The sequence below is a fragment of the Panulirus ornatus genome, chromosome 20 (genome assembly GCF_036320965.1).
Source record: "Panulirus ornatus isolate Po-2019 chromosome 20, ASM3632096v1, whole genome shotgun sequence".
Lineage (NCBI taxonomy): Eukaryota > Metazoa > Arthropoda > Malacostraca > Decapoda > Palinuridae > Panulirus > Panulirus ornatus.
This window is the reverse complement of record NC_092243.1, coordinates 78,066,355-78,077,718: the sequence shown is the minus strand read 5'-3', so window position 1 is coordinate 78,077,718 and position 11,364 is coordinate 78,066,355. Positions and strand designations below refer to the sequence as shown.

The following is an 11,364-nucleotide window of genomic DNA, read 5'->3' as shown; positions in this document are numbered from 1 at the left end:
CGCTCCACTTTTTTCAACAGTTCTACTTCATCTTGGATCGATATGGACTGGTTTACGTTTGACACCACGACTGACACTTATGTGTCTTAGAAGCCATAGCTACGGTTAAACTTAAGCAAAATAAGCTAAGAATATCACATAATTAAGGTATCACCACCAACAAGTGCAGTGTAAATAAGAGCGCCCTACACACAACGCCATCTGCGGCCGCCCAGTAAACTAGTCTGGTGGCCGCGGTAATTTCAATTTCCCTCACATAATTTTTTCCGGACTAAAGAAGGTACAGAACCATAAGTTGCCGGAAAAATCGGTGGTGTGACTGTATATAACGCTACCTCGCTAACGCGGGAAATGGCGAATAGTATGATATATATATATATATATATATATATATATATATATATATATATATATATATATATATATATATATATATATATATATTCTTTTTTTTTTTTGCTTTGTCGCTGTCTCCCGCGTTTGCGAGGTAGCGCAAGGAAACAGACGAAAGAAATGGCCCAACCCACCCCCATACACATGTATACACATACGTCCACACACGCAAATATACATACCTACACAGCTTTCCATGGTTTACCCCAGACGCTTCACATGCCCTGATTCAATCCACTGACAGCACGTCAACCCCGGTATACCACATCGATCCAATTCACTCTATTCCTTGCCCTCCTTTCATCCTCCTGCATGTTCAGGCCCCGATCACACAAAATCTTTTTCACTCCATCTTTCCACCTCCAATTTGGTCTCCCACTTCTCCTCGTTCCCTCCACCTCCGACACATATATCCTCTTGGTCAATCTTTCCTCACTCATTCTCTCCATGTGCCCAAACCATTTCAAAACACCCTCTTCTGCTCTCTCAACCACGCTCTTTTTATATCCACACATCTCTCTTACCCTTACGTTACTTACTCGATCAAACCACCTCACACCACACATTGTCCTCAAACATCTCATTTCCAGCACATCCATCCTCCTGCGCACAACTCTATCCATAGCCCACGCCTCGCAACCATACAACATTGTTGGAACCACTACTCCTTCAAACATACCCATTTTTGCTTTCCGAGATAATGTTCTCGACTTCCACACATTCTTCAAGGCTCCCAGAATTTTCGCCCCCTCCCCCACCCTATGATCCACTTCCGCTTCAATGGTTCCATCCGCTGCCAGATCCACTCCCAGATATCTAAAACACTTTACTTCCTCCAGTTTTTCTCCATTCAAACTTACCTTCCAATTGACTTGACCCTCAACCCTACTGTACCTAATAACCTTGCTCTTATTCACATTTACTCTTAACTTTCTTCTTTCACACACTTTACCAAACTCAGTCACCAGCTTCTGCAGTTTCTCACATGAATCAGCCACCAGCGCTGTATCATCAGCAAACAACAACTGACTCACTTCCTAAGCTCTCTCATCCTCAACAGACTTCATACTTGCCCTCTTTCCAAAACTCTTGCATTCACCTCCCTAACAACCCCATCCATAAACAAATTAAACAACCATGGAGACATCACACACCCCTGCCGCAAATCTACATTCACTGAGAACCAATCACTTTCGTCTCTTCCTACATGTACACATGCCTTACATCCTCGATAAAAACTTTTCACTGCTTCTAACAACTTGCCTCCCACACCATATATTCTTAATACCTTCCACAGAGCATCTCTATCAACTCTATCACATGCCTTCTCCAGATCCATAAATGCTACATACAAATCCATTTGCTTTTCTAAGTATTTCTCACATACATTCTTCAAAGCAAACACCTGATCCAGACATCCTCTACCACTTCTGAAACCACACTAATCTTCACCAATCTGATGCTCTGTACATGCCTTCACCCTCTCAATCAATACCCTCCCATATAATTTCCCAGGAATACTCAACAAACTTATACCTCTGTAATTTGAGCACTCACTCTTATCCCCTTTGCACTATGCACGCATTCCGCCAATCCTCAGGCACCTCACCATGAGTCATTTTCTTTTTTTTTTTTTTTTTTGCTTTGTCGCTGTCTCCCGCGTTTGCGAGGTAGCGCAAGGAAACAGACGAAAGAAATGGCCCAACCCACCCCCATACACATGTATATACATACGTCCACACACGCAAATATACATACCTACACAGCTTTCCATGGTTTACCCCAGACGCTTCACATGCCTTGATTCAATCCACTGACAGCACGTCAACCCCGGTATACCACATCGCTCCAATTCACTCTATTCCTTGCCCTCCTTTCACCCTCCTGCATGTTCAGGCCCCGATCACACAAAATCTTTTTCACTCCATCTTTCCACCTCCAATTTGGTCTCCCTCTTCTCCTCGTTCCCTCCACCTCCGACACATATATCCTCTTGGTCAATCTTTCCTCACTCATTCTCTCCATGTGCCCAAACCATTTCAAAACACCCTCTTCTGCTCTCTCAACCACGCTCTTTTTATTTCCACACATCTCTCTTACCCTTACGTTACTTACTCGATCAAACCACCTCACACCACACATTGTCCTCAAACATCTCATTTCCAGCACATCCATCCTCCTGCGCACAACTCTATCCATAGTCCACGCTTCGCAACCATACAACATTGTTGGAACCACTATTCCTTCAAACATACCCATTTTTGCTTTCCGAGATAATGTTCTCGACTTCCACACATTCTTCAAGGCTCCCAGAATTTTCGCCCCCTCCCCCACCCTATGATCCACTTCCGCTTCCATGGTTCCATCCGTTGCCAGATCCACTCCCAGATATCTAAAACACTTCACTTCCTCCAGTTTTTCTCCATTCAAACTCACCTCCCAATTGACTTGACCCTCAACTCTACTGTACCTAATAACCTTGCTCTTATTCACATTTACTCTTAACTTTCTTCTTTCACACACTTTACCAAACTCAGTCACCAGCTTCTGCATACATACATTAAATAACCTTACCAACCAGTCAATAATACAGTCACCCCCTTTTTTAATAAATTCCACTGCAATACCATCCAAACCTGCTGCCTTGCCGGCTTTCATCTTCCGGAAAGTTTTTACTACCTCTTCTCTGTTTACCAAATCATTTTCCCTAACCCTCTCACTTTGCACACCACCTCTACCAAAACACCCTATATCTGCCACTCTATCATCAAACACATTCAACAAACCTTCAAAATACTCACTCCATCTCCTTCTCACATCACCACTACTTGTTATCACCTCCCCATTTGAGCCCTTCACTGAAGTTCCCATTTGCTCCCTTGTCTTACGCACTTTATTTACCTCCTTCCAGAGCATCTTTTTATTCTCCCTAAAATTTAATGATACTCTCTCACCCCAACTCTCATTTGCCCTCTTTTTCACCTCTTGCACCTTTCTCTTGACCTCCTGTCTCTTTCTTTTATACATCTCCCACTCAATTGCATTTTTTCCCTGCAAAAATCGCCCAAATGCCTCTCTCTTCTCTTTCACTAATAATCTTACTTCTTTATCCCACCACTCACTACCCTTTCTAATCATCCCACCTCCCACTCTTCTCATGCCACAAGCATCTTTTGCGCAATCCATCACTGATTCCCTAAATACATCCCATTCCTCCCCCACTCCCCTTACTTCCATTGTTCTCACCTTTTTCCATTCTGTACTCAGTCTCTCCTGGTACTTCCTCACACAAGTCTCCTTCCCAAGCTCACTTACTCTCACCACCCTCTTCACCCCAACATTCACTCTTCTTTTCTGAAAACCCATACAAATCTTCACCTTAGCCTCAACAAGATAATGATCAGACATCCCTCCAGTTGCACCTCTCAGCACATTAACATCCAAAAGTCTCTCTTTCGCGCGCCTGTCAATTAACACGTAATCCAATAACGCTCTCTGGCCATCTCTCCTACTTACATACGTATACTTATGTATATCTCGCTTTTTAAACCAGGTATTCCCAATCATCAGTCCTTTTTCAGCACATAAATCTACAAGCTCTTCACCATTTCCATTTACAACACTGAACACCCCATGTATACCAATTATTCCCTCAACTGATACATTACTCACCTTTGCATATATATATATATATATATATATATATATATATATATATATATATATATATATATATATATATATATATATATATCCCTGGGGATAGGGGATTAAGAATACTTCCCACGTATTCCCTGCGTGTCGTAGAAGGCGACTAAAATGGGAGGGATCGGGGGGCTGGAAATCCTCCCCTCTCATTTTTTTTTTTTTTTTTTTTTAGTTTTCCAAAAGAAGGAACAGAGGGGGCCAGGTGAGGATATTCCAAAAAAGGCCCAGTCCTCTGTTCTTAACGCTACCTCGCTAACGCGGGAAATGGCAAATAGTTTAAAAAAAAAAAAAAAAAAAAATATATATATATATATATATATATATATATATATATATATATATATATATATATATATATATATATATGTACAGATGCACTTATTCATACTTGCTGGCCCTCGTCTATTCCCGGTGCAATCCCGCCCCTCAGGAAACAGCATGGCCATCCCCTGCGTCAGGTAATCAGCTCATCCACCAAACCCAAGGGGAGGATGTGTGGATCACAAGTAATGGAATTTGAACCCTGCTGGTTTAGTTACCTCACAAATACAGATGCTCCCCAACATACATCCGAGTCCCGTTCAGACCGATCAGTTGTATCTCGAAGTGGACTTAAGTCGGACGTATCTCAGCATGTCATGTAGAATTCGTATACCTGCACAGCATAATTTTATCCTAATCAGTTTCTATCATGATTATATCGTTTTTTTTTTATAATTATTATCAACCAGCTCTAATATATGATTCTGTAGTTTCTTTTTACCTCATATCTAAGATTCTGTATCTCACGGATCGATTCATCCAAACTTTCAATTAACTTTTCGGCAACTCCTTCTTCAGCACTTGCTGCTTTACCTGACTCGAGCGTTGCGCAAGCTAAATCTTTTAAATACACTAAACCAACCATGACTTGCTGTGAAATTCTCAATGTAATCCTCTCCCACTCGCTTCTTCAAAGTCTCAAAAAGATTTCTAGTCTTTGCCTGAATTGTTAATAAGCTTAGTGGTACACGCTTTTGAATCTTATCTTCCATCCACTACATAAGAAAATTTTTCAGTTTGTGGATGGGCCCTTATAGTTGCTCTGTTATTATCGTAGACTTCATACTTGCCGAACCTTTCATTGCTTTACGCATTTTTTCTATGTTCTTTGATATTGTGGAGACCGTTGACTGGGGCAAATGTAGGTCACGTGAAATCACATCAACTTTTTCCCTTCCTTTATATTGTGATTATCTTCATTTTCAATACCAAATCGAGCGTGTTCCTTGGCTTTTTTCCAGATCTATCAACAAGTGATAGTTTTTTCCTGTTGCTCGTCTTCTTCTTTGGGGTTTGACACAAAAATGATTTAATCCAGCACGAAAATTCGTTAGATTCACTTGAATAACGTGCGCTTACTGAATGGTAACTGAGAGCGAGAACTGAGAGAGATGGTTCCATGTACACTGTGCTGGGATCGACTGACATTCACTATCTTACGCATGCAACCGTTAGCACTGGCGGACGTACACTCAAGCATAATTCTTATATTTACGTATATTTCTTAATTCATATTTTTTCCGGTCGTTCATATGTACGGATGGTCGTAAGTCGGGAACATCTGCAGAAAATGCTTTCAAGTTGTGAGTTTGTGACAACCAAATACTATGTGGGCTTTTGTAAAGATACAAAGAAAAATGAAACTAAGAATAGGAGATAGCTTACCAATTTTGTTATAGATTGGAGATTCTTTTTTATCTATGTCTATTGTAACAGACACATCAGTTGGACATTTTTGTCGTAAATGCTGGCATTGCTGGTGGCAAGTAGTACACTCACTGTTCCATGGATATTGGCTATTATCTACACCTGGAAAAAAATGGGCTGTGCATGAGTTTTCAGGAAGTATTTGGAATATATGACAACATTTTCTGGTATGGTTGCAAGGTTTTAAAGGATTATGCAAGAATGAACCATATCACTCGAAGTCCTCATGCATTAACTGAGGCTTATTAAGATGATGAATTCTCTTCATCTATCAGGATATAAAAAAATATTGCCTTTGGCATAATATCTATTCAAAATTTCTACTTTACCTAGAAGAATCTTGAAACTAATTTCACTTTTTAATTTCTAATTGACAGTTACTAACAGAAAATAGCTCAGTATATTAGCTGCCTCCTCTGCAGAGTTTTGTAATCTTCTGCTCCCGTCTGGTAATGGATATGGTGCAACTCGAAAAGATCAAATACTATACAATATCAGTTTTATGAATTTTTAATTGTAAAATGTTACAGGTTAGTTTTACCTGATGTTACATGAACCGTTGGTAATGACAGATATTTGGAACATAGGCAGTGGATGGAGGAGGATGTCTGAAGTTTGATGTTTTGTGGGAGATTAAAATTCAATCTTATTCCCTCTTGTGCACCTAGTATTAGTCTCTCCTGTATCTCTGGTGGTCCTTTAACTTGTTCCACTGGAAAGGGAAATTAAGCATATTTATACATTAGCATCCAAGTTGAGGGTCTTTTTATATATTAAAATGAATGATAGTTTACAAGATTTCTATTTGCCAAAACAAATCAAGTTTTGCTACTCATACATTATGTATGGATACCAATGTATTATGAAAAAAAAGTTAAATGGAGTAATTTGACCAAATTCTACTAAACTATTATATTATCAAAAAGCAGGATTTGCTATAATGAAAATCAAATGAAAATGTTAAATGTTATCATTTAAAGCCTTGCTAATTCTTACGTAATTACCATGGACAGAGCTATAGTTCGGAAGTGAAAATGATAAAGCTAGTTTTCTAATGAGCACGAAACAGCAGAGCTTGGAGGAATATTACGATAACTTACAAGTTTACAGGGCGAGCGTATATTAGTACAATTAAAGGGGTTGGTGTGAGTGGACGACCACATGTGACATGGGCAAATAGGGTGGAGGAATACTGGAGGCAGGTAAGGACAGAGGTAAATGGAGACTCTTCTGCCGTGGCAACCCCCTGATGGGAGTTCCCGTAGGGAATGGGCGTCAAAGATGTAGATGGATACACAGATAAAAGTACTTATAAGGTTTCTTAATACATTGCCAGTCATTCATCATCTTTGATAAGCAGAATTTACATGGATGGATACCAGTGGAAAAAGATAATCTTACGTCTCCAATCTCTGTTCCAAACTTCAGCAAACCCATGGTTCAGCATTTTTGATAGTACTGGTGCACTTTGAAATGGCTCTTGAGTACACAGAATTCACTGCGATATTGTCCAGTTGCTGCCCAGGAATCTACTACATATTGCCACAGTCCACTTTCTGTCTATATCTCTGATGCAAGGTCCTTTGGGAGCTCCCACAAGGGGGTGGCCACGGTAAAAGTCTCCATAACCAGTTAACTCATGTTGTTTCTTAGCCTTTAGGGCCTCACCTTTAACAGGCCAGTGAGAGAAGGCAATTATAGTACAGTGTCTGCAGTGGCTCTTACCTAATGTTCCTACTGACTACTTCTACTTAATATTCCTACCTATTACTACCTAATGCTCTAGTGTAATGTTCCTACCTACTGCTTCTACCTAATGCTCCAGCGTAATGTTCCTATCTACTACTTCTGTGTATTGCTCCAACCATTTTGTCAAAAGGCAGAGCTAGCACATTATGCTCACCACAGGAAAATCTAAGAGTTATGAAGAATGTGAGTTAAGTGTTATAAAGAGTTAAGTAAGACAAGGAGAGATTGTATGTCTATGGACAGAATGCCAGCAGTCCATGTGTGGGTGAGTCAGGAAGAAAAGACAGCTACATGGGTCAGAGAAGTGGAACTTGAAAACCACTAAAGTGCTGGTTCACTCTGCAGCCCTCACTAACCCTCCCAAATAACTAGGCGGGTAGGACTAGTAACATGCTTCTCAGGTCGGTGGCTGTCTACCACAACATTCCACTGCTTACTCTGAATTGTTAAGAACAGCTAATCATACGAAGCAATTGACACTGAAAGCACTCTGAGAAGTCATCAAAGTACTATATATGTCCTGTTGTACAGCAACCCCAGTTCCCTTCTACCAGTTTCTTTCCTAATGCTCCTAAATCACAGTTGTGTTTCAATAATCGTCCATGAACACGTAAACAAGTTCCTATGATGGATGAAGTGCAAGACTTGCCCTGTGCCTCTTCTGGGGCATCAGCCTCATTGCTGATGCCATGGCCTACCCATACTTCAACTCTGATAGTGACATATTGCTACTAAAGCCTACATTGTACAGTTTAAAACTAAACACAGAAGAATCTTTAGAAAATCCCATCATAACTACAATCGTAATGTTGTTAAAGACCAATATAAACTTAAATACTGGGAAAATATAACTGGACAGGTTAGGTTATAATTCATTTAGTCAACTATTAGTTCCTCATGGCAATATCAATATCCATAATTCAGCAATGGCTTACTTCATGATTAGCATACTTGAGACAACAGAGTGGGTCTAAACTCACTGTCTCTGGTTAAACCATTTTCTGGTTAAAAAGTGAATCAATATTTACTTTTACCAATCAAAAACAGAAGGAAAAAATGAAGAAATATAATGTTAATGAAGAATTCTCTGCAAGAATTACCTACAACGAATTACAAATATCTTATTGGGAAAAGTGTCAGAAAAATAATCAAGTTGGTCAAATTATACTTGATCTGATGAGAGTTACTGATCAAATGAGAGATTATTAAATGTCATATCAGATCAACAATGTCTAAAAATACAAAGGGAGAGAGAGAGAGAGAGAGAGAGAGAGAGAGAGAGAGAGAGAGAGAGAGAGAGAGAGAGAGAGATGGTAGTATATCAACTCTCTACATCTGTAGTGTAAGATAAGACATAAAAGGAAAAAACATAAAGTTCTTACAAATGAAATCTGCTGGATTGTAGTGTGGGGCAATTGGAAGACCTAAGCTGGAGAAATGTTCAACTACTTTTCTCGTATCTCCAAAATATGCATTCTGAGGAGAGAAAACTCATATGAGGCACATTTATAATTATCTTACGAAACTATCAGTTCAGTAGCAAAATATCAATAGGTTCACATACATCAGTTTGTGTATGCTGATTGCTTTTTTGACAAAGTATTTTAGTCTATTTATATATCTGCACAATGAAGTAGAGAAAAAACCTAATGAAACACTTCAGAATGTTGAGACAAATAATAATATGTAATTTAAAAGTTTTACAAACTGTATAATTGCATTAAATCAATTGCAATATATTTTCACCTATGACACAACATTTAAGATTATGCAAATTAACTTGCACATTATTTCTACAATATTTCATACCAATTGAAGAGAAAGTCATATCCTAGGAATTACCTGACCATTACAGAGGAGAAGTAACCGATCAACCATATAAAATATTTGTGAGGAAGGTTGATGAAGGGTTACAATAACAGTTTTGTGTTCTTTCTCAGCAAATTGCTTAAGTGTTGATATCAAGCTATAGGCAGTGCTAGAGTCTAACCCTGATGTAGGCTCCTGTAAGAGAAGAAAGTAAATTTCAGCAACGTCGTCAGCAAATCAGTTTGCAATGTCTGAAAGACATTAAGCAAAATATCTCTCAGTATCTCTCAGTCTGACTCACTGTAGCTATGATAATAACATCTGAGAGAAGCTGTTGTCTAGGTAAACACTTTTTATTTTCGTTTTCTCAAGAAATCATATAATACTCTAACTTCTCTGTTTACATTTTATAGATTTTTTCATACATGATTGCCGTTTCCCCCATTAGCAAGGTAGTGCCAAGAGCAAATGAGGAAAGGTTACATCCACTTACATCTATTCTCTAGCTGTCATGTGTAATGCATCGAAACCACAGCTCCCTATTCACATCCAGGCCCCACATTCCATTCTATGGTTAACCTTGTATGCCTCACATGTCCTGGTTCAATCCATTGACATGATATCAACCCCTGTAAACTACATTGTTCCAATTCACTATATCCAATGCACACCTTTTATGCTCCTGTATGTCCAGGCCCAGATCGCTCAAAATCTTTTGCATTCCATCCTTCCATCTCCAGTTTGGTTTCCCCAATCTCTGAGTACTCTTCACTTCGCTTCAACCTTTCCTTGCTCATTCTCTCCATGTGTCCAAACCATTTCAGCACATTCTCTTCAGCTCTCTCAGTCACACATTTTGTTACCAAACCTCTCTCTTACCCTTTCATTATTTACTTGATCTAACCACCTCACATCACATATTGTCCTCAAACATTTCATTTCCAACACATCCATCCTACTCCACACGGTCTCATCTATAGTCCATGCCTCGCATCCATTTAATATTGTTGGGACAACAATACCTTTAAACATACCCATTTTTGCCCTCCTAGATAACAGCAGTCCCAGAACCTTCGTCCCCTCACTTACCCTATGACTTACCTTTGCTTTCATAGTTCCATTCGTTGCTATGTCCACTCCCAGTTATCTGAATCACTTCACTTTTTCCAATTTTTCTCCATTCAAACTCACACCCCAACCAACCTGTTTCTCAACCCCGATAAACCTAATAACCTTGCTTTTATTCACACTCACTGTCAACTTCCTCCTTTCACACAAACTTCCAAATTCAGTCACTAACTTCTGCAGTTTCTCACTTGAATCCGCCATTAGTGCTGTATCATTAGCATACAAGGGACTCCCTTTCCAGGCTCTTCCATCTCCTACAGCCTGCACACTCACCCCTCTCCCCAAGACTCTTGTCTTTGCCTCCCTCACTACCCCATCCAGAAACAAATCAAACAACCATGGTGACATCTCATCCCTGGCGCAGACCAACCTTCGATGGAAACCATTCACTCTCTTATCTTCCTATTTATGCATTTGCCTTACACCTTAGATAAAAACTTCTCACTACTTCTAGCAGCTCACCTCCCACACCTTATACGCTTAAGACCTTCCACAAAGCATCTTTTCCTCAACATTGTTTCCTCTTTTCCGAAAAACCTCTAAAAATTATCACCCTTGTCTCCACCAGGAAGTGATCAGACTTCCCACTTGCTGCCCCTTTCAGCACATTAACATCCAAAAGTTTCTCTTTTACACGCCTATCAATTAACACGTAATCTAATAATGCCCGTTGGTCATCTTTCTAACTTATACATGTATACTTGTGTCTGTCCATCTTTTCAAACCAGGTATTCCCAATCACCAAGGCTTTTGCAACATACAACTCCACAAGCAGTTCACCATTTACATTCACAATCCACCCCCCAAGTATACCCTCAATTGCCACAT

General features: G+C 39.6%; 1 protein-coding gene across 1 annotated transcript in view; it reads right to left on the bottom strand.

Moving 5' to 3' along the window:
* The window catches only part of E23 (Early gene at 23), a 200,421-nt gene that overhangs the window by 41,654 nt on the left and 147,403 nt on the right, over window positions 1-11,364 (bottom strand). The window contains exons 7-10 of the mRNA XM_071675333.1: window positions 9,442-9,603; window positions 8,982-9,075; window positions 6,392-6,562; window positions 5,809-5,952 (exon numbers count right to left, since the gene is read on the bottom strand). Of these exons, the coding sequence (XP_071531434.1) occupies window positions 5,809-5,952; window positions 6,392-6,562; window positions 8,982-9,075; window positions 9,442-9,603 (571 nt within the window). The remainder of the gene's footprint in view (window positions 1-5,808; window positions 5,953-6,391; window positions 6,563-8,981; window positions 9,076-9,441; window positions 9,604-11,364) is intronic.